This window comes from Salvia splendens, chromosome 10, assembly GCF_004379255.2.
Source record: "Salvia splendens isolate huo1 chromosome 10, SspV2, whole genome shotgun sequence".
Lineage (NCBI taxonomy): Eukaryota > Viridiplantae > Streptophyta > Magnoliopsida > Lamiales > Lamiaceae > Salvia > Salvia splendens.
In genome coordinates, this window is record NC_056041.1 from 13,695,689 (window position 1) to 13,718,792 (window position 23,104).

The window sequence follows — 23,104 nt, forward strand, 5'->3', positions numbered from 1 at the left end:
GGCCGCCCCTGCCAAATCCTCATCAGACAAGCCTAGACGGCGCTCGATCCGACCTATGAGTTTCCAGTATATACCCTTGATGACCGGGTCGGTTGCGGTCTCGTAGCGGAGGCAGTTATCATGCAGTTGTTGCATCAACTGCACATCTATGTTTTCCCTCAACACCTCGTGGGGACCAGGGGCCATGGGCTGCGGTATAGGGGCGGGCTGCGGGATGCGCGATTCAGACGCGGCCGACGATAAGCGAGAGGAACTTCCAGCCACTCTAGCGCTTCGGATAGAAGCTTGTTGTCCCGGAAGGCGTGGGCGCCTAGAGTGGGTAGCAGAGGGCTCTTCGGTTTGCTCGTCGTTGAGGTCGATTGATTGCGAGCCGCTGCCACTGCTGTAGTCCCCGGCTATGGTGTGTCTAGTACGCTTCACCCTAGGAGCTCTTGCCCACTCTTGCGCACAGATGGCCTTGAATTTCGGACAGTGCTCGAGAACAAGATACTCCTCCCACATTGTGAAATTTGACCAGTTTTCCGTGTTGAATTGGCTCATAGGCAGTGCCTTCACGTCGGCTTCGCTTCGGCAACTCTCAGCATTGAGCAGGTTGTTCTCGTATATGCCCGCGAACCGCTTGGTGACCGTCAAAATCCTACACCACTTTTTGCAAAGCTGTTCCCCGTCACGCGGTTTGGCGTCTTGAGGTTTGAACTCGTTGTATGTCAACAGGACGCGCTTCCAAAAGCTCCCCTCGGTCTGATCGGTTCCCACTATGGGGTCTGATGTGACGACATCCCACGCCCACGCCACAGCAATGGACTCCGCTTTGGTGTAGAGCGTGACCCGTTTACCGTCGGCTTCTGGCCTCGCTGCCTCGCCGCCCTCACCGCCACCGCCGGTGCTGCCCGAGCCGTCACCACCGCCGCCACCTTCCTTGCTGCCGGCGCCGCTGCCACCGCGGCTACCGCCTCTTTCGCCGCCCCCGCCGCCACTGCTTCCACCCGCTCTCGTCGGAACGGGCGTATCTACGCACGCTGTCGGCGTATCCGGTACGCCCGGACTTAGCAGACCCATCATCGTCTCCAGTGCGTCTCGATCTGCATCGGTGAAAGGAGATTGGCTGGATTGGAAAGGGGTCTCCGGACGCTGATGGTTAAGCGCTTCGAGGTTGGGTCTGTAATCTCCAAACACCGAGCGACTCAAATTCCTCTGAAAAGGTTGGGGCGTGGGAGAAGACATCCACGGCTGAGATGGAGGAGACGACTTGATCCCCACGGAGGGGGAGTTTGACTCCAACTCCACGGCTGGGACGGATCGCCGTCATATCCCGACGGCTGGGAAGGATAGTCGGCATATCCCGATTCGTCAGTGCCGGGTGATTTGTCGTCTCCACCGTACATTTTTAGAGAGTAAAAGTGTAGAGATTGAATGAATGGAGAGTGTGTGAAAATGGTGTAAAATGGGTGGTGGAGGGGTGGTATTTATAAGACCATCCACAATAGGCGCCCAGCGACCGCCCAGCCGAGCGCCGGCGCTGGGCGGTTCGCTGGGCGGTCTATTGCAGCCGCCCAGCGGACGATTGGAGAGAGAAACCGCGCAGCGCTGGGCGGTTTCGTGGCGCTGGGCGATCCGCTCGGCGCTATTGCAGCGCCCGGATCGCCCAACGCGATTTTTTTTTTAAATTCGAATTTTTGAAATTCGAATTTTTAAAAAAAATCAAATATAAAAAAATATTATTTATTTATAAAAATTGTTTTCTATATATAAAAATCAATTTTTATAAATAAATTTATACTGGAAATTCGTAATAGCCCATATATATTTAATGGGCTTGCGAATTTATGAAACTCATTCTTGGTTGTCTCTCTTTTATAGAGACATCCTTGAATGTTTTATGTTCCACTTTCGATGTGGGACAAACTCATTCTTGGTTGCCTCTATTTTGTAGAGACATCCTTGAATGTTTTATGTTCCACTTTCGATGTGGGACAAACTCATTCAAGGATGTTTCTCTTTTATAGAGAGATATCCATGAATGTTTTATGTTCCACTTTCGATGTGGGACAAACTCATTCAAGGATGTTTCTCTTTTATAGAGAGATATCCTTGAATGTTTTATGTTCCACTTTCGATGTGAGACAATCTCATTCAAGGATGTTCCTCTTTTATAGAGAGATATCCTTGAATGTTTTATGTTCCACTTTCGATGTGGGACAATCTCATTCAAGGATGTTTCTCTTTTATAGAGAGATATCCTTGAATGTTTTATGTTCCACTTTCGATGTGGGACAATCTCATTCAAGGATGTTTCTCTTTTATAGAGAGATATCCTTGAATGTTTTATGTTACACTTTCGATGTGGGACAAACTCATTCAAGGATGTTTCTCTTTTATAGAGAGATATCCTTGAATGTTTTATGCTCCACTTTCGATGTGGGACAATCTCATTCAAAGATGTTTCTCTTTTATAGAGAGATATCCTTGAATGTTTTATGTTCCACTTTCGATGTGGGACAAACTCATTCAAGGATGTTTCTCTTTTATAGAGAGATATCCTTGAATGTTTTATGTTCCACTTTCGATGTGGGACAAACTCATTCAAGGATGTTTCTCTTTTATACAGAGATATCCTTGAATGTTTTATGTTCCACTTTCGATGTGAGACAATCTCATTCAAGGATTTTCTATAAAATTGTATTTTAAATTATGTCATTTTTATTTTTTTAAGATTTTAATTATGTCTTTTTTTTATTTTTTAACTTTAAGTTGTAATGTTATTTTAAATTTTCATTTGTAAATTTAATTAATGTAATTTTTTTTATTTATGTAATTTTTTTTAATTATGTACTTTTAAAATTTTATTAATATTAGTGAATTTTCCCGTATATGTCTCGTAAATTAAATTTCGTATATTGCGTTATTGTTAATTATTGCATTTTGTATATATTTGTTAATAGTGATGTGGATAGTATGTGGCTAGGCTATGGCTGGGCTATTGCTGGGCTATTTGCTTGTTTTGATGATGTGGCAGAAGGATTTTTAGTGCTGATGATGTGGCAGTGGCTAGGCTATGGCTGGGTTATTTCTATTGTGGATGGCCTAATAGAATTTTTGAAAGAAAAAAAAAAATTGACCTTGGCGGCCGGCGCGGCGATCGGGCACCGGCGCGTCCTCGCACAACTCTCGGAGGAGGCCCTTCCGCCTCGGGGCGGACGTCCTCGCCACTATAGATCGGTGGGGCGGCGGCGGGAATGGGGCGGCCGGCGCGCCGCCCCTATAGTGGATACTCTAACAAAAAGCCCACCGGCCAACTAGCCACGCCGCACGCGCTTCACCGGTGAGCTGAGTGCACGCGCGGACAGATTCCATCGGTTGCCGGTGACAGATTTGTATGGAGCATTAATGGTAATTTGCCAAAAAAATAATCAGGAGCTCTAGCTGTGTTGGCATATTTAATTCTTCCTTTTTGTTTTGGAATTATAAGGTGAGATATTTTTTGGGTAATTTCCCCTTCTGTTTTCTTCATCGACTTTGATTGGGGACCCTTTATTGGTGCACAACACTGTTTCTGCCCCAAGAGAAATTAAAAATACATCGTTTCGTCCTCATTCAATTATTTATTTTACTCCATATGAATAAGTGCATCATTTTTCAAAATCAAATAAAATAAAGTCACATGTGATGTTGGCTTGCTAATGTTTTTCAAGAATCGCATGCTACTATCAATTAAATGAGACCATTACATCATATAATATGTAAAAATTAGAGTACTTTGATGAGCTTTCAACTAGGGCTCATAGTAAATGTGCTAGTATTTTTTTCCACACTTAAGTGTGCTTGTGTGTATTGATAGTGTATTCATGTAATTAAATCGGTTAATTATTAAATAAATAAAATCTAGGTGATATATACACCTGAAAGTATTTTAATTTATAAATCGGGTTATAAATAACAGTAATAATGCACGGATAATACTTGGTGCCAAAAAAAAAATTATGAATGAAATATAAATAAGTTAATAACTTGCTAGCAAAATACATCAACACAAAGAATAATAAGTTAATAACAATACAAATAATTTCAAAATCAATACAACAAAAATATTAACAACCACTTCATACAACAATGGCAGGCACGCAAACACAAAAAATTCAAACAACGCCCACATAACAAATGATACGAACTCCTCAATCGAAATCCGAATATCACAGAGCATAATATCGTAGATTACAAGAATTGGGTGTCGCCAACTTAAACATAAATGGTCTCCAAGACTGTAATTTAAAAGCTAAGAGGATATAGTCAATGTATGTGAACGATGCCAAGATCGATGCATCGTCACACATGTTCAAACTTACTCTATGATTTAAAGCGACGAGAGCACATGACAAATCTAAATGACAATCACATAATGAGCAATGCAATCTGTTTAAAATGGGATTCAATGATCACGAATAACTAGAAAATAAAATCTAAAATGACAATAAAATCGATTTTTATTTTGGTCGTAGTTACAAATCTTAAATTTTGGTGGCAGTTACAAATCTTATACCTTCCGTTCACTATAAGCAATGCACTTCTTTTTTTGCTTTCATTTTGGAAAAAATATAGTACCCCTCTGTCCACCATTAAAAGTCTCATTGATTTTTCTTCTCGTTTTATAAAAATGATAATAAATAGTTTAAGTGGAGAAATGGTAAAGTACGAGAGAGAATAATGTAGAGAATAATTTTTTCTACATTATTATCTCTCTTACTTTACCATTTGTCCACTTTAACCGTTTATTATCATTTTTATAAAACGAGTGTAGAAAAGTCAACGGGATTCCTAATAGCGGACGGAGGGAGTACTATAAAATAGTTAAAATAGATAAAATGTAAAGTGAGTGAGAGAGTTATGTAAAGAAACATTATTCTCTCTATTACTTTAGATTCTCTCTACTTAAATTATTTTAGCATTTTTAATAAATAAAGCACCTCGTTTATGGTAGGACGAAGGGAGTATAATTTATAAATTATAATGAAATTTCCACTCCGCATTATTTAATCTAAATTTATTTTTAAAAAAATTCGTCAATCTTCCATTTTGAATGAGACTAGGAGAATAGTATGAGTTTATTAAATTTAGTTCAAAATAAAGGTATATAACTTTTTAATAGTTGTCTTTATGTACTGAATTTTATAATTTGTAATCTATTAATATTATATAATTTTATAAACCCTATGTAATTTTATAATTTTATTTTTTTTGTATTTATTTAATTTATTATTTTTATGCTGTAAATTAAAAAATTCGAGCATAGTAGCTATGTTATGTTTCGACTAGACATGATATAAATAGTGATAGTTATCATAGTTTCGATTAGTTAATTTATCTTGATTGAGTGTTTGGTAGCTAAAGATAGTTGTGAGTTATCCTATTTAGATGTTTGGTACAACAAGTTATAATTAAAAATAAAAATTAGGATTGTCAAAATTATCCTCATTAATTTTACTTAATGATTAAACTATATATCCTCATGTTGTCTTAATCTTGGATCATTTTGGCAATTATTGACTATGAAAAATACCCAAGCATACCATTTCTTATTATATAAAATGCTAAAAATGGAGTACATAACAAATATGATCATAACTTACATTTTATAATTTTATTTTTTATTATATAATTTTATTCATATGAAAAAATATCCAAACATACCATTTCTTATTATATAGAAATGATAAAAATGAGAAATTAAATAAATATGATCATAACTATATTTATTACTTTTATTTTTATTATATATTTGATGTATATTAAAAATACCCAAGCATACCATAACTTAGCATTTCATTTCTCATCGTACATTAATTATATGAATAATTATATAGTTCAATTATTATTTTGTTATATTATTGCACATTATTAATTATATTAATTATTATTTGTTATATTGAAAAATAATTAAAGTATATATGTGTATAAAATATAGTGTATATATATGGCTATATATAAAATTGATGGGTAAAATTGTATTTTTCTAAAACTAACTAGGTAGACTAGATATGTAACTTAGGTAAATGGAGAGTTACATTGTTACTTGAAACATAGGCTTTTAGGAGGGCTTTGTCTGAGTCGGATATAAAACACGGGTCATGCAGATTTGTAACATGACTACCAAACACATAGCTAAACTCGGATAAGTCCTATTTTCTAGTTGTAACATAGCTACCAAACGGTGCCTAAAATTGAATGGACTTGGCCAATTTAAAATTAGAAATCTAACGTCTTCTCGAAAGTTTAACAAAGTAGTGGATTTAAATTAATTGCATATCATATATTATGGTATTGAATTATTTATATTATGTATTTTATGATTTTAAGTATGTGAAATTTGCTTTTAATTATGTGATTTCTCTATTTTTATTAGTAATTTGATTTCTAGCGATGTAATTTTTCATTTAAATTATTTTTTTATTTTAGTTATATAATTGCAATTTATACGAAATAACAAAGAATTTAAAATAAGAAATCAAATTTTTTTAGAAAGGGTTCAAGGCTCAATCTCAATGGCATGTTTTAGACTAAGGAAAAGATCAAAAGAGTAAATATTAAAATTTTGTGTCTTATTTTTATCAAAAAAGTCCATTACATGTCTCTGAATAATGCAAAATATTATTTGAGATTTTTTTTCCTTAATTTAATGTTTATTTTATTTTAAATTTCCATGTTAGTATCAAGAAACTGTTCATCTTCCTCTACAATGTGTTGGAAGCAACATTTGATTCAATTAATCGCAAACTAAAACACTAGTTGTAAAAGGAGGTTATTTTATGAACTTGAAGAGATACATAATTTTAAAGATGATGCAATTAGGAAAATAATTTTTGATTTTTGAAATACTTCTCATCTAAGGAAATGAATGACTACGTTTATTGAATTTGCTTTATTCGATTTTGGGCAAGAATGAAATAGATAGGCGAGATATTTGTGTTAAGAATACTTATGAAAAATATGTACATACAGTAAGCGTAGAAAGAGATTTCATAAGTTTAAAGAGTTGGTACTTCATAAAAAGAGGGTCATTGTATACCTTTACGAGTTGATGGGTAAAAAATGAAGAAAAATGACCTCGTAATTTGCAATTTTTAGAGACTTATGATATGATTCTTTCAAGTTAAAGGAATTGAAAAAATGATTTGGAATTCATGGATAACAGTGTAAGAGCATCCGCAGCGGCGGACGTCGGACCGGCGTGCCGGACGTCCACGCGGGACGTCCGCCATTAGGCGAGCGACCGGCGGACGCAAACGTCGCTTGCGGACACCGGAGTTCCGCGGATTTCCGACGACGTCCGTCGCCATTGCGGGTTCCCGACGAACGTCCAGATTTTTATTTTATTTTTAAAAAACTCTATATATACGGCTCGTTGTACTTCATTTCATTCGCACCACTTAACGAGTTTCTCTATCTCTCTACGTTTCTTTTAGTATATCCAAAATGGCTAGTGGTAGTGGTAGTGGTAGAGGTAGTGGTGCGGGTGCTGATGACGTACGCCGGTGAATTAAAGAAGAGTTGCGGGTCGTTACGTCCAGGGAGAAAATCGTTTGATACAAGCGGCCTTGCAGCAGCAGTAGCAGCAGCCAACGGTATCTCGACCCATCCATCGTCGAGCTATAGTACCCCGAGAACACATCGCTGCACATCGTCGGTTGTATGAGGACTACTTCGCTCCGGAGCTGCGGTTTGGGGAGAACATGTTCCAGCGACATTTATGATGCATCGTCCGCTATTTCTGCGTATTGTAGGCGCTTTAGAGCGTCGATACCCGTATTTCAGGATGAGGGCAGATGCGGTTGGTAAACCCAGCCACACGCCCATACACTGCCGCAATTAGGCAGCTGGTATACGGAGGTGCGACCGACATGTTCGATGAGTACCTCCACATCGGCTAGACGACTGCCCGCGAATGTTTGCAGTATTTTTGTGAGGGCGTTAGGGAGATATTCGGGGATAGGTATCTTCGGAAGCCCACCCCCGAAGATTGTCAGGCTCTGATGGATATGCACGGGAGTCAACACAGGCTTCCGGGAATGTTGGGCAGCATAGATTGTATGTATTGGGAGTGGAAGAACTGTCCCGCCGCCTGAAAAAGGGTGTACACTACCAGTTTCAAGGGCAAGAATCTCACGATGATCCTTGAAGCGGTAGCTGGCTACCGGTTGTGGATTTGACATGCGTATTTTGGAGTAGCCTGGTCGAACAACGACATCAACGTCCTCTAGACGTCGCCCCTTTCAACGAGCAGTGCATGGGCGTTGGTCCGACCGTCAGTTTCATCGCCAACGGCAACCAGCACAACATAGACTATTATTTGGAGGATGAGATATATCCTATGTGGCCCGTCTTTGTGAAGACGACCAAATGTGCAACAGAAGAAAATAAGATCTATTTTGAGGATCGGCAGGAGGCAGCGCGCAAGGATGTGGAGCAGACATTTGGTGTGCTCCAGGCTCGATGGGCGGTAGTGAAGGGTCCATCACGGCTGTGGTATATTGACATCATCGCTTATATCATGTACGCATGTATTATCATGCACAACATGATTGTCGAAGATGAAGGTCCAACACTGACTGATTGGGCCAATGATGATGTTGATGTTGTCAGTCCAAGCCACGGCGTGGCCACCGCCAATGTATGTATGGGGATACCCCATGAAGAGGTCGATCGAGTCTGTGCATTTACCGACATGCGCCAATGACAAGCCCATATTCGACTCCAAAACGATATAATTGAAGAGCTACGGACGCGGAGGGGTCGTCGTTGATATTTATAATGTAATTTGTTTAGTATTTTTTTTGTTGAAATGTACTTTTTCTATTTTTTTAAAAGTGAAATTATCATTGCACTTTCTCCGTCCGTATTCGTGTCGAAATTTTAATTCCTTAAATTGTTTAATTCCGTAAATTGTTTAATTTGGTGAATTTGTGAATTTTTATTATTGTGGATGTCCATCGGGATGTCCGTCATTGAGCAGTGAGATGTCCTTATGACGTGACAGTGCAGTGAGAGGTCCTTATGACGTGGCAGGAGGTGTTTTGGGGAAGTCCGTCGGGATGTCCGCCGGACATCCGTCCCACTGTGGATGCTCTAACGAAAAAATATGAATTTTGGTCATGATTGTGTATATGAGTATATCTAAGAAATACGTAAATATTTGCGTTACCTTAAAAGGGTAGATAAAAGTTGTAACATGGATTTGTTGTGGCATCAATTTCACCAATTCAAATAAAACACATAAATATGTATAATTCATCATCTAATAAGTTCACATCGTTAAGAATAAGTAGATATAGGGTAACTTAAAATTGACTTGCTAAAACGGGACCCATCTTATTTGGGCTCATCATAAATGAGTTATAGATACGACTATAATTTACGTTAGATAAATCCATGTACTCTCCATCATTAAAAAAACATTTGACTCAGTGGGGTTCGATATACTCCATTTACCAGATCCATTTACCCCCATCGGCCATCGCTTCTTGAAATGTTCATGTGCTAAGAGCATCCCCATAAGTAAGGACGGCGTACGTGCCGTCGGCGCAGCATGCAGGTGTCCGCCGTTGTGCTCTTGCCGACGGCACAGCCCTGCTCGATGCATAGAGCACGTTCGTGCCAATGGCAAGAGCACGTGCAGTCGACGTGGCATGCTCTGGTTGACCGTTGGTTTATATTTTTTATTATTTTTAAAAAAAAATCAAAAAATCTGAAAAATTCAGATTTAATAAAAACAATATTTTCCCACTTCCTAATAAAATATATTCATTTTTTCCACACTTTTAATTTATTTTTTCATTATTTTTACCCTAAAATTCATACTTTCATCTATAAATACTCTCATTTCAAACACAAAAAATGACACTATACCAAACAACTCTCTCAATCTCAATTTTTAGGATTTTAATTATGTAATTTTTAATTTTTTAATAATTTATAATGGTATCGGGTATTTTTAATGCATTTTAATATTGTGGAAATATTTTTAGTAATTGAAGTATTTAAATTGAATAATGGAATGGTGGAGCCCTTAAGCATGCTCTTGCGGAAGAGCATGGATGTGAGTGTTGTACTCTTGCGTAAGAACACGGAGTACAAAATTAATAAATGTGGGTCCGGAGTCACCTCCATGCTCTCGCAAGAGCATGGATGATGATGCTCTAAACAATTAAGTATTGTACAACTATTACTACTATATAACTCCTTGTCCCTTTTTATCAATAATAATAGAAATTGAGTTTTAGTGCATAAAATCAAGATACAATCAGCAGCTGTAAGCACAAACTTAAAAAAGAGGTTGTATATTGTTTAGTTAAACAAAAAGCAAAAATAGAGGAATCTAAATTAATGCATTTTTAGAATCATATGTACTACTACTTATAAAATAAGAGTGATTATTGACACTATGGCATAATGCATTTTAGCCATTTTTCTCAAATATTTTCAATATTACTGATTATTCAATGAAACTATTGGATGAATCATATACTAATACTTAAACAGAAATCAATTAAAATTATAAAGGACAATATAATTATGGTTTCTTTTTAGTTTTACAGTGGCAATTTCACTCAGTTTTAGATTTATAGTACTCCATATCAATCTATCAAACTCTAGTAATGTAGTATCAATATTGTGAAGGAAGGATGACCTTATTTATTTATTTTGAGGGAGATGATGGTTAATTTACATCACTTGAATAAAAAAACAATTTTGATAAGTTGGGGAATTTTGTGGTAGTTAATTTGATCCTTTGTGGAAGCAACGTTTTACGGATAACATCCATAAATAAGGATGAGAAGGTGTGATTATTAAAAATAGCGTTGGTAAAAGGTGAGATATAATTTCGATGTGGGATGACAAGCTTTTCTCAACTAATCCAAACCTAACAATAAAAGTAATGAAATAAAGTAATATAAATTAAATATTCCCTACGACGGGAAGAACATGGATTTCATCTGGCGTGGCAGGGAGTAATGTGGTTAGAATTTAAGACGCATCTGTTTAGACATTTTCTCAGTATCCCAAATTTAAATTATTGTATAGGAAAACACAGAAATTTGAGTAAGAGTCTCAAAGCAAAGAACGGAGAAGGATCAATATAATTGGGATCCAAAGGCAAAGATGAGCAAAATATATTAGTACTACAATATATGAGCATAAGATCAGAATCAGATCGAAAGTTTCAAAGTGTACCATTTTTTTCAATAAAATTTCCAATTCAGATCGAATTATGTCAATTGTAAAGTTTGATTTCATAGAATAAATATATCACTATAGATATGTCATTAAATACTAAATTTATAACCAAACCATACACAAAACTCTAAAAAAATCCCCTAGGCAATTAATTAGTGCACGATCGATCCAAGCCCCCTAGCTCAAGTGGTTGAGGAGGGTGGCAAGGATACCGCGTTATCCTGGAGGTCTCGAGTTCGACTCCTAGATGGCACAACTTGAGATTAATTTCCCATGTGGGCCTAAACAAGGCTTGTTGCCTTGGGGCTTTGCAAGCTTACGGGCCTGGACCCGTCTGAGGGTGGACAACTTACGGGTCTGGACCCGTCTGAGGGTGGACAACTTACAGGCCTGGACCTGTCTGGGGGAGGCTAGTTCGTGCGGTAGTTCGTGCGGCCAAGAGGGGCTGGGGGAGGCTAGTTCGCTTGCCAATGTATCTCGAACTCGAAATTGAAATAATAATAATAATAATAATAATAATTAGTGCACGATCGAATAAAATCATAATATAATATCATTAATTCCCTAGGTTGAATGAGACGGTTCACTTTTTTTTCTTTAGAAAAAAAACTAGCGATTAATTGGACTTGTCCTGAAATAATTTAAATCACAGGCCTATCATTTATAACTCACTAAATAATCATGGCTTGAAAAAAACTCAATAAATAATCAAAATATAGCCGAATTCTTTATCTCTCTGTGCTTGTAGAATATTTCTCTTCACTCTTGATTCTTGAGATATGAGTAGAAGCGAAGATACATATACATGAAATTCATGGTCTCAATCAATCATCATTTATAATGAGCAATAGCTCTCATGGCACATGGCAGAGTTGCATCAGTTTTATATAATGAGTGGTCTTTACTCCTATATGTAATCCCATAAAATATTTTATTTTCTGAGGAAAATAATTCCATGATTGTTGGAGGGGCCATCAGTATAGACTTGAGGGGATTTTTTCAACCAATTGCCCCATGTAAGTCAGTCATGTGGTCATAATTTGTACCTTGTCTCTTTTATGATGCGGTTGGATCCGTGTACATTCAATAGTTTTATTAATGAAGTCGTAATTTCTAGAAAAATATTTATAACTTTTTTTCCCAAAGTTATGGATTCAATCTGATTGGATAAATATATGAGTAATCACCAAACAAGGAATCAACCAGTCTTAAAAATCAGTTATAACAGATCCAACTCACTTCATGTTACCTTGCTTATGAAAAACTTAAATTGGGGAATTCACTATTGAAAGTAGTTTAATATATTTATAAAAAAACAGCATGAACTTTATTATATGACAACGGATGATGAATCCAGGTTTCCTTGTTAGCTGTCTATTGCAGGGGTAGATGGTTAGAGATAGCAGGGTTACAAATACGAACCCGGTTCTAATGCTTTTTCTAATATACAAATCAAACATGCCAGTAACTAGGTTTTCCAAGGACTCAAACGACCTATGTAGATAAAAATATGTGACAACTTAGATACTTGAAAAACAAAAATTATTTTACCCGGAATTGTAGGTAGATATGAATTGGTCAAATAAGCACACACCACATTGGGAAAAGAAAATCAAAAATAAAAAAAGGAGAGGGGTGCTCCGAGAATAGAACTCGGGACCTCTCGCACCCGAAGCGAGAATCATACCACTAACATGCACAAACCGAACCGAACTGCCGGTTCACGAACCGGAACCGGAACCGGCGCGGCGGTTCCGAACCGTCAGACGGTTCGGCGGTTCATGTCGGCCGGTTCATGTTCAAGAATTTCAGGAACCGTTCGCCGGTTCAAACCGGCAGTTCAAATGAATTTTTTTAAAAATATATTTATTATTTATTATTTATAAAAATTAATTTTTATATTTAAAAATCATCAATTTTCACAAATAAATAAATAAATACAAGAATTTCATAATAGCCCATATTTATTTGTTTGGCCTTTGAATTCTAAAAACCATTCTTGGTTATTTTTATTTTATAGAAACATCCTTGAATATTTAGTATTTCATTTTCAATGTGGGACAAATATGTTGAAGTATTTTATCTTATAACTACATGTTTAGCTCATTCATTCATCTTTTTCCAATGTGGGATACAAAACTTTCTTTTGTCTTATACTTTTCTTTACTTTTTGACTATATTTTATTATTCACTAATTTTATCTTTATTTTTGTCATGATTCTTTTTCGAATACAGATTTATAGATGATAATAGCATCAAATAGAATAGTTTAATTAAATTTGAATGTTACATGTTGCTCATAATTTGTATATTTATATAATGTGGATGTGTTCAAATAATATTTGGATTTAAATGTGCTCACTTTTAATATTTCTAAGAAATCATTATTGGTTGTTTCACTTTTATAGAGACATCCTTGAATATTTTGTGTTTCACTTTCAATGTGAGACCAAATATGTTGAAGTATTTTATTTTATAACTATATGTTTAGATCATTCATTTATCTTTTCCCAATGTGGGATACAAAACTTTCTTTTGTTTTCTACTTTCTGTATTTTGTACTACATTTTATTATTCACTAACATTATCTTTATTTTTGTATGATTTTTTTTCTAAGACAAATTTATAGATGATAATAGTATCAACTAGAATAGTTTAGTTTGAATAGTTTAATTAAATTTGAATGTTGCATGTTATTCATAATTTGTATATTTATAGAATGTGGACGTGTTCAAATAATTAGATTTAAATGTAAGCATGTTGCTAATTTTTCTCAATATATTGATTAAAATGTGAAAAGAATAACAATTAATATAATTTGTATCATAATGATAAAAATAGATAACTAAAGAATGATTTGTATAGCGATAAAATATAGTTTATATATTTATATATTAGTAGTAGACTAATAGTTTGATTTTGTATAATAGCTATTATTCTAATAGATGTAGTATAATTTATATAAATAAAATTATTATTTGTGAATATATTCTTGATTGATAAGAATAAACAATTATTGAGTAATATGATTTGTATATAGATAAATAATCATTCATATAATAGTTATCGCTATATTAATACAAATTTTAATAATTATTCTCTTAATGTGTATAATGGTATTTATTAGTTAACATATACTACATAAACTTACACACAAACGAATCGATAATGATAAATGATTAAAGAATAATACTTTATGTAATAATATTTATTGTTAAATTATAATTACAATAATAGAAAATAGTCAAGATATAAACAAAGATGATGGAAATATACCATATAATTACAAATAATGACTTTTATCCCACATTGAAAGAAAGAGTAACATATCCAAGAACATGTAGCTATAAAAGAGAATCATCCAATGCAATATCTTTCAACTCAAAGGCTCAAGTCCAACATTATAAGTTGTGACTTGTAGTCTCGGTCAAATAAAGACTAAAACGAAAAAAAAAATTGAACCACCGAACCGGCCTGGAACTGGCGGTTTTGAACCGCCCCATTAACCGCTGGTTTTTTGAACCGAAACCGCCTAGAAACGCTCAAAGGCTCAAGTCCAATATTATAAATTGTGACTTGTAGTATCGGTCAAATAAAGACTAAAAAAACAAAAAAAATTGAACCACCGAACCGGCCTGCAACTGGCGGTTTAACCGCCGGTTTTTTGAACCGAAACCGCCTAGAACCTTGGCAGGCCGGTTCAGATTCAATGAAATTTTGAACCGTGTTTGAAACCGGCAGTTTTTGAACCGTGTGCCTGCCTAATACCACTAGACCAAGCACCCTTGTTGTGAAATCTCTCATTTTAGAGAAATTTATTTCTTTTTATTGCGCCGATTATATAACCGTTTCTGCCGAATAGATGGCACTTTTTTTAGCAGAAATGGCTACGCTCTCTTCCTTTTCCCCGCACCTATTACTGCACCGTCTTATCCGCCGCGCCGTCCCGCCGCGCCGTCACGTCTCCTCGCCGCTGATACTACCTACTCCCGCAATCGAAGTGCATCAGCCACCGTATACTCCCAATCCAGAAAATCCTATCCTCTCCCCCGAGCGGCGCCGTCATTCACCTCCTCTCGCTTAATCCTCTCCTCTTTCTCCTCCTCGTCGCGCTCGAATACCCAGCTGAGATTTTCAAGTGATGCAGTTTTGCTAGAGAATGTACAATTTGAACCGGAAGGAGAAATTTATTCAGCTTTGCTGGATAATGTACAGACTGAATCGGAAGGGGAAGTCGACGCAGTTTCTGCTTCTGCTATTGCGGAGGTTTCGAATTCTGAGGTGATTAAAACCGCTCCTCGGCCACCTCTCCCCCCGCCGCCTCCGCCGCCGTGTCTTAGCGTGAAGGAGAAGAAGGACCTGGGTTCCTTCGCGCACAGTTTGGAGAAAAAGCTGAAGTCGCAGCAGGTCGGGAAATCTGGCGTCACAGACACTGTTATTGGCGCGTTGATTGAAACGCTTGAAAAAAATGAGCTTCTCAAGGTAATGTTTCTTCTTCTTTTGAGTAGTTTTTTTTATGTAGGCAATGCTCTTGTCCTTTCAATCTGTTTCTTGCATTTTGATTTTATCAAGTTAAAGGGTTTAAATGATTGTGGTTAGTTATAGGTTTCTATAAAGATTCCATTTGTTTGAATTTGATCATTGATGTAATGCTACTCCTTCATAATTTAATTATCAGCACATTATTGTGCTTTTACAATAACTTGTCTTTTTTCTAGTACTACTACTATACTAGTAATTGTTAGTCTTATTGTTATAACCATTGTTTCTTCAAAGCATGTAATTTGCTCTCAATGTTTATTGGTGGCCAAATGTTTTGTGGTTTTATTAGTAAGCATTGAGTTTGAACATTGAGTTTTGTGGCCAATTTGCTACTCCATTGAGTTTTCTTCAAACCATTGAGTTTCGTGGCCAATTTGCTACTCCATGATATTCCTATTTGATTATTGTACTTATACAATTAGCTGTTTTTTTGAATGCATGTAATTACTCTCAAATGCTTATTGATGGCCAAAAATCTTTTGCAGTTTTTTTCTCATTTGACTTGAACCATTGCTTGTTACAGTTGAAGATACACGGTACATGCCCTGGAGAATTAGAAGATGCTGTGAAGCAGTTAGAAGAAAGCACGGGCTCACTAGTCGTTGGCCAAATTGGTAGAACCGTGATTCTCTACCGGCCCAGCCTGAGTAAGCAAAAAGCTGAGGAGAAAAAGAAACAAGTTCAGAAGGACCTTTTGAGACGACAAGCGGCATTCAAACAATCTTCTCATGTCTGTTTTTTATTCCCCGAGACTTGTTCTGGTTATAGTGTTTTGAATAGTAAAAGATCAAGCTGGACTCTTCGTTTAACGCACCATTCTCTGAATTTGTTGATGCCTGTTGGAACTTTTCTATTGTTGCAATGGCCTTTAAACAAGGTACAGATCAGATATGCATTGTAATGTGTAGTTGTGAAGATTTCCTGAATGTAGACATGGCAGATGTTTGATAACAATCCGCTGAGGTCTGTTTTCTGTTCCCATTGAGATTTTGTTCTGCACCCGTCATTGGTCATAGTGTTTTAAGTGCAAAAAAAAAAACTATGCATTTATTTTATCAGTCTCTGAGTTTGTGCATGACTTTAAAAATGTGGTAGAGATCTTCTCTGCGTTTTTTTTTTGTAATTGTATGGTTTTCATGAACGTGGGCGCATACTTTTTTAACGTTTACTTGAGTTTCTGATTGAGTGGCCATGCATGAAAATCACAGAGTAGGAGACCAGCAGCTGTGCCAGGGCAAGAACCAAGCTGGCCAAGACAAGCTGGTCGTGGTAGGCGAGGAACTAGCAGAGTATGAGGTACTGGTGCAAGTTTGTATATGTTGGTTAGCAGAGTATTGAATTATTTCTCAGATTAGACGAATCAAAATTGATATTGATCTGCAATATTTCCAAGGGATGAGAAGAATCCATTCTGATGTAGCTGGTTTGGAATTGGATGAACCAAAATCCTGACCTCATTGCAGAGTGCAGACAATGACTTTTGTTGAGTTTGAGCTGATGAAGTGGTCTGATATTGTCTTTTGTAGTTCAAGGTCCACAGCTTTTCTGCTTGCAAGAATTTTAGGATTCATGAATAGAAAAAAATGGTTATGAAAATTGGTTTCTTAAGCGTGCTGTGACTGAAATTATTGACCTAGAACATCTCAGGTGTTATATATGTGATATATAATATTTACGCAAATTGAGCTAAACTGGATTGCATATCAATTCGCCAAAAACTAAAAAGATATAGTACTATGGGTAACACAGTAGTATGCATAATGTACTTTGACATTTCATTGATGTTTATACGTTACACCAACAGGTTATCTAAGTAAAACAAAATTACAAATACAACAGTTTAACATACAACAGCTAACCATCAAATGTAAGAAAGGAACTAAAAGACTACACCATGCGAAGGAGCAACTGCTTGCGCAACTCCTTTGCGTTTGCCTTAAGTTCATAAGCAACAGAATATGTGGGGTTGTTGTAAACAGCTGCAGAATCGACTTATGGTTTGAGAGAGTATTATACAGATTTTAGCTTCCCAGTTTGATAATGGGACTGGGACAAGTCCTCTGAGTACAGAAACATGGTTGGCAAGGTGAGACGACGCAAGGCAATACAGAATCGCGACTGGAAGGAGAAAAAATAGTTATGCCGTTAAAGAAGATTTTACACCAATATAGAGTAAGTGTCGGTATGAATCATCAACTTACCCATTGGAAGGCAACGAGTGTAAACCAACATCCAGCTATACCATAACCGCTGTTGTTTAATAACTGCAGATTAATGAGATATATATTTTCATTAAATTTTAGAGATTGAGTTAACTGGTCGATGGACTGGAATAGCCACTCGTAGCTAGAAAAAAAAAGATCAAATGTTTAAATCAACTGGTGGAGTGAGTAACTCGGGCCATTGAAACTGAGATACTTACCAGCAGGATAAGAGAACCCAAAACAAAGACCGCACTCATCGACATGCTAATGAATTTCAAGTCACGTCCAGCCTGGATAGTTTAAAGTGTAAGTATGACAAAATATAAGAATAACAAAAAATTGTCAACTTATTCAGAAGCCCTTTAACTGATGCTTTTTAAGCATGCATTCGTAATAAGGGAATATAAGTAATAAAAGTAAGATATCGGAACATCTGATTAGAGATTCAGTTGATATAGGTTTTAGAACCCTTTATGTCACCATCACGCTGCAGGTTTTCCTCTAGTATCCTTGACAGATGCAGTAAAGGTGGCAAATACGAGCAAAGACGAGGACAGAAACTGAGTGCTTTCCATCAATACAAAATGATAACCCGTATAATTCTATGAGCCAACACATCATTCTCAAAATGTAATATCGAATATCATGTCTTACTGCATTTAGTGATCTATATATATTCTTGTTGAGGGAAAAATAAACAAAGAAGAAGATAGAGCTAAGTACCATTAAAGAGCCCTCAAGGCTGTGAGTACCGGGTGTGATACATAGAGCAAGGAAGAAAGGTATCAGCACCTTGTGCATCTGCAACATACAACAAATTCACTTCAACTTCATGGAATTTGAACTAACATACATGATAAGCCCAGCCGCATGATTAACGAACCACTATACCATGGATATTTTACATTAGCTTGCATAAAATTAACATAAATGGTGCATTAATGTTTGCATGCATAACAGCATAAGAATATGTTTGACATGCAATTTGGAAGGATAAACATTACTATTTGAGCACAACAATAAAGGGCTACTTAGGTGTGATACTCCACAAACAAGGCCAGGGAAAGATGTATTATCATCCAATGAGTCCAATCTCACCGATTTGATTTTAGGGGAGGGAACTAATTTGAAAGTTTCAAGGTTTCTACCTCCTTTTGACATTAGCGGAAAATAAGGCAGCAGATTCTATACACGATTCTGTGGAATTAGCAGTTGCGGAGTAACCTACCTCAACACCTACACATGAATGCTTTTGCATGCCTATAATTAATATAAATGTGTATGTTTGTCTGTGTCAGAGAGAGAGAGAGAGAGAGATTAACACACCTCTTGTATAACCTCAGGATCAGGGGAGAACATTTTAGGGAATAGCCAAGGAATTGATACTCCAATTGATCCCAATATCAGTCCACTTACCACACCAATCATGAGTAGTGATTTCAGCAATGATTGGGCCTGTCATTCCACATAGGCTTTTCAAGGGAAGTATTATGCAATTGAATGGACAAGTATGTATTGAATCAATACAAAAGTCAGAAGTGAGAGTATAAAAAAGATTAGTGATGGAACATGTTCTCTATGATCTCCAGCGAAAAGTTCAATTATAAGCAATTCAGTAAATGCTCCAGCAGCTTGCAGATAGTAAAGTCCAATCTGCATCTACTTAACGTAATGTTATAACATTGTGCATCAAGAATCGTAACCTTTTTTAAATTCCGATTAACTCCATATAACAGCTCCGGCATGAACGACTGGGCTGTTTGTGAAATAGGTTCACCAAATACAGTAAACACACCGTACACTTGCATCATGACCTAAAAACAGGAAGTCGGTACCGAGGCAAGTATTATACAGAAAAAGATTATTGACACATAATATAATGAAACCTGATGAGCAGCCAGAGTTTTGGTACCCTTGGATGTCGCGAAGTACACAAGTAGAGAGTAAAACATCACCTAAACTAAAGCATATCAGAAAAGTAGCAGGAAAATAAGTGAGAAACAGAAGCGGAATCAAGAAAGGCATGAAAACCTTTGACATCATTGTCACAAAGACTGGAGCTGCAAGCATGAATATCTCAAGGAGTTGATCAGGAGATGGAAGAGAGATTGAATAGCCATTATATCCCTTATTATTCAGAGCTTCGATCATCATCCAAGATGCAACAACCTAAAACAAGAGAAAATTAAATTCATATAGTTCATGAAGATGTGGGTAAACGTACAGGTTCAGAGTCCAATGCGATTATAAGACTAGGAAGCAACTAGGAAACAAATTCAGCAAACCTGAGACACCATTGTTGCCCATGCTGCCCCAGCAATACCATATCCTAAGAATCTGCATAAGATTATGTCGCCAATGCCATTAATAGCACTTGCAGCAACCAAAGCCTTTAAAGGTCCCCATGAATCTTTCATTCCTAAACTGTGTACAAAGACCTCCAATTTAGAAAAAAAACAAGAACAACAAAAAAATGACTAAGGGACTACACAACGAAAGCTAATGAACACTAGTCAATAGATCAATTTCAAGATTTTGAATATGCAAAGGAGTACAGAAAGCTATGAGGCATACGATCAATTTGCATGTTGCCTTTTGTAAAACTACATCTGTTTAGGACACGGTCCTTGTTTGAGTTTGCCTTATAAAGCATAGCTAGAAGCCTAGAACTATGAAATTGCACACAAGTAGAAGACAAACTCGTGAGGGCAATCCAAAAAGGTTTACATAATAAGATAGCATAGAAGAAAATCAAATTAGGCAAGAATGCAATTAACCAACTGCAAAGCAAAGACAAAGCAAGTTCTTATTAATTTGAATTTTGAAACATCACGAAGAGTACAGTACAATTAAGGATATGTAGCTAGTTAACAGTACTGACACGCTATCAAATAACACACGACAAAAAATGATAGGGAACATATTCTACGATAAATTTATAATCATGTAATGTAGGACCTTGCACTTTGAGCAACCCATCCGATCAGCACTGCTGGCCATGCTAAGCCCCGAATCTGGAAAAAGTTGTAGATTCCATAAATCAAAGAACAATTTTCCAACAAAATATGGTCAGAAATTATTTTATATCCTAAAAAAAGTTGAATAAAAAAAGATCAAACATGTTAGCAACTTAGCACTAAAGATTTGACAAGCAGGTAACTGATTTTGCAAAAATTTAAGTGCATGGAATAACTTTGCAGGAGCAAGGAGCTATATTTCCTAGATATATTACTGTTAGGTAGCTAAAAATAAAAAAAAAAAGAATAACGGGTTCTCAAGTAAATGCTATGAACTGCTGTTTAAGCATTCGGGTTAATTTTCTCTGCAGGTTGTTAAGCCTCCTTTCAAGGTAGATAATTGTTTTGAATTTTACAAGAACACCTAATTAGGAAGTGTCATCTCCCCAAAATAATTAGCGAACTCTCACTCAAACAATACTACTGTGAATTAAACAATCCAGTAAGAACAATTTTCACACTCAAACAAGAGTACACAAGAACACTGCTGAATGCAAGTAATACAAATATCTATCACCAAGGCTTGGGCTACAAGCAGCAAACCTGAACATATGTGTTTGCTGCAGCTATGATTTCCGGGTTATTCGCCCCTGTAAAAGCTGGATATGCATGAATTAAACTAATCAGTCCAATTTAAATCTAAAAAATGTAAACAACATAAAAAGCCAAAGATGTCCTTCTTTACCGGTCAACCCCCAAGTGCCGAAGCACCTTGTAAAGAAAAGCATAAAAACGCCACAAGCCAATCCAACGGATAACAAGTTGGATATCTTGTGCTGCACCTCATCTTTATCCTGCACCACTTCACATTTCATCATGCCAGTATAACCGGATTCCGAACTAAACAATAATAACACCTATATACAGACCTTGCTAGCAAGAGATGTAGCAACTAAATTTGAAGTAGCGATTGAGAGAAACATGAACACATAACTCGTGTAGTCACAAAACACCGTACCCGGACCTGCAAAAATCTCAACTTTATAAATAGTACTAGTAACATTCATTTGATTCTATGATAAAAAAAAACTGGAATATACCACAAACAGCACCACTAAAAACGAAAAAATAAATAAAGAATAAAAATTTATAGAACCTAAAGCAGCGAGCTCAATGGAGCTGCATTGGCCAATAACAGCAGTGTCAATCAAACTCATTAACGGTGCACAAATCCACAACCCTACTGCCGGTCCAGAAAACTTGGCAATTTCCACCATCTGAATCCACAAGCTATCATTCTCAGATAGTTCATCAATGTTAATATCGGAAGTCTCTTCGGATGGCTGCGTTTCCTCCACTGCAGCTAAGCTCTCGTCATTTCCTTCTTCAATTGGAGAGATTCGAGCAATGCTTTCTGCAACTTCATTGCTCGGAGAGATGCAATTGGAAATAAAAATCCGGTTAATTTTTTGCTCCGAAAATCGGAGGATGGGTGTAGATGCAATGGAAACTCGATTTAATCTGTTTAGGGTTTGTGGATTAAGATGGTAGGGATGTTGAACTGGCGCCCTTAGATTCATGCTGAGATAAAGCTACGGGCGTCAAGTGATGAGACGAGTGAATGGAAGTTGGGAAGCGTCGCTGAAATAACAAAGAAAATGATGTGTATTTCTCCCCAAGTATATATATACATAATACATACGACGTATACGTATGGACAAACTACTACATTGACGGCCAGAGCTCGCCTGATTCTACTCAAGTTAGATGCTCTATTCCTTTTTCATTATTTTAACTTTTTCCATTACTCTACTTATTTTAACTTTTTCCATTACTCAACAACAGTTTTTTTAACTATGGGTGCAATAGTTAGAGTATTATTATTTGGGAAATTGGTTCCTAAAACCATAAATTTTGCCCAAAATTTGGTATTTCCCATGAACTTTAAAATTGGTATATAATATTACAAATTTTGCACTTTGTTTGATATTTCTCACAGCATGTCTATTACTATATTTGACTATATTATTAGGCATTTTATCATATATTTGACACAATTAAATCAACGTGGTGTTCAACGTGACTTTTTATCCTACATGTTATAAACTTAAAAAGTGATTTAAAATATCATAAAACATATTACGGTTGCCTACGTAAAATAAGATTTTGATGAAT

The 23,104-nt window shown here is 36.4% G+C and overlaps 2 protein-coding genes across 2 annotated transcripts; one reads left to right on the forward strand and one right to left on the reverse strand.

The window, feature by feature from the left end:
• Positions 1-184: 184 nt before the first annotated feature.
• Positions 185-17,376, forward strand: LOC121752656. The gene is made up of 7 exons (XM_042147770.1): positions 185-384; positions 543-689; positions 798-1,034; positions 15,036-15,708; positions 16,292-16,645; positions 16,977-17,064; positions 17,162-17,376. The coding sequence occupies exons 1-6, from the start codon at positions 185-187 to the stop codon at positions 17,061-17,063; spliced, it is 1,698 nt and encodes a 565-aa protein (XP_042003704.1). The 3' UTR covers position 17,064; positions 17,162-17,376.
• Positions 17,377-17,522: 146 nt separating this feature from the next.
• On the reverse strand, positions 17,523-22,587 carry LOC121752000 (protein DETOXIFICATION 46, chloroplastic-like). Its single transcript, XM_042146857.1, has 14 exons — positions 22,086-22,587; positions 21,859-21,953; positions 21,675-21,783; positions 21,533-21,588; positions 20,931-20,986; positions 20,258-20,396; positions 20,004-20,141; positions 19,859-19,927; positions 19,676-19,786; positions 19,299-19,427; positions 18,696-18,773; positions 18,191-18,262; positions 17,970-18,032; positions 17,523-17,886 (listed from the first exon to the last, which is right to left on the reverse strand). Exons 1-14 carry the CDS (start codon positions 22,507-22,509, stop codon positions 17,779-17,781), a joined length of 1,647 nt encoding a protein of 548 aa, XP_042002791.1. The 5' UTR covers positions 22,510-22,587; the 3' UTR covers positions 17,523-17,778.
• Positions 22,588-23,104: the final 517 nt, after the last annotated feature.

Coding starts and splice junctions, on each gene's coding strand:
- LOC121752656 (XM_042147770.1), top strand. CDS start 185: ATGGGCTGCGGTATAGGGGCGGGCTGCGGGATGCGCGATTCAGACGCG. Junction 385..542: donor TGCGAGCCGCTGCCACTGCT/GTAGTCCCCGGC, acceptor ATTGGCTCATAG/GCAGTGCCTTCACGTCGGCT. Junction 1,035..15,035: donor GCACGCTGTCGGCGTATCCG/GTACGCCCGGAC, acceptor CTCTCATTTTAG/AGAAATTTATTTCTTTTTAT.
- LOC121752000 (XM_042146857.1), bottom strand. CDS start 22,509: ATGAATCTAAGGGCGCCAGTTCAACATCCCTACCATCTTAATCCACAA. Junction 20,987..21,532: donor CAGCAAACACATATGTTCAG/GTTTGCTGCTTG, acceptor AACTTTTTCCAG/ATTCGGGGCTTAGCATGGCC. Junction 19,928..20,003: donor TTGTGACAATGATGTCAAAG/GTTTTCATGCCT, acceptor GCTTTAGTTTAG/GTGATGTTTTACTCTCTACT.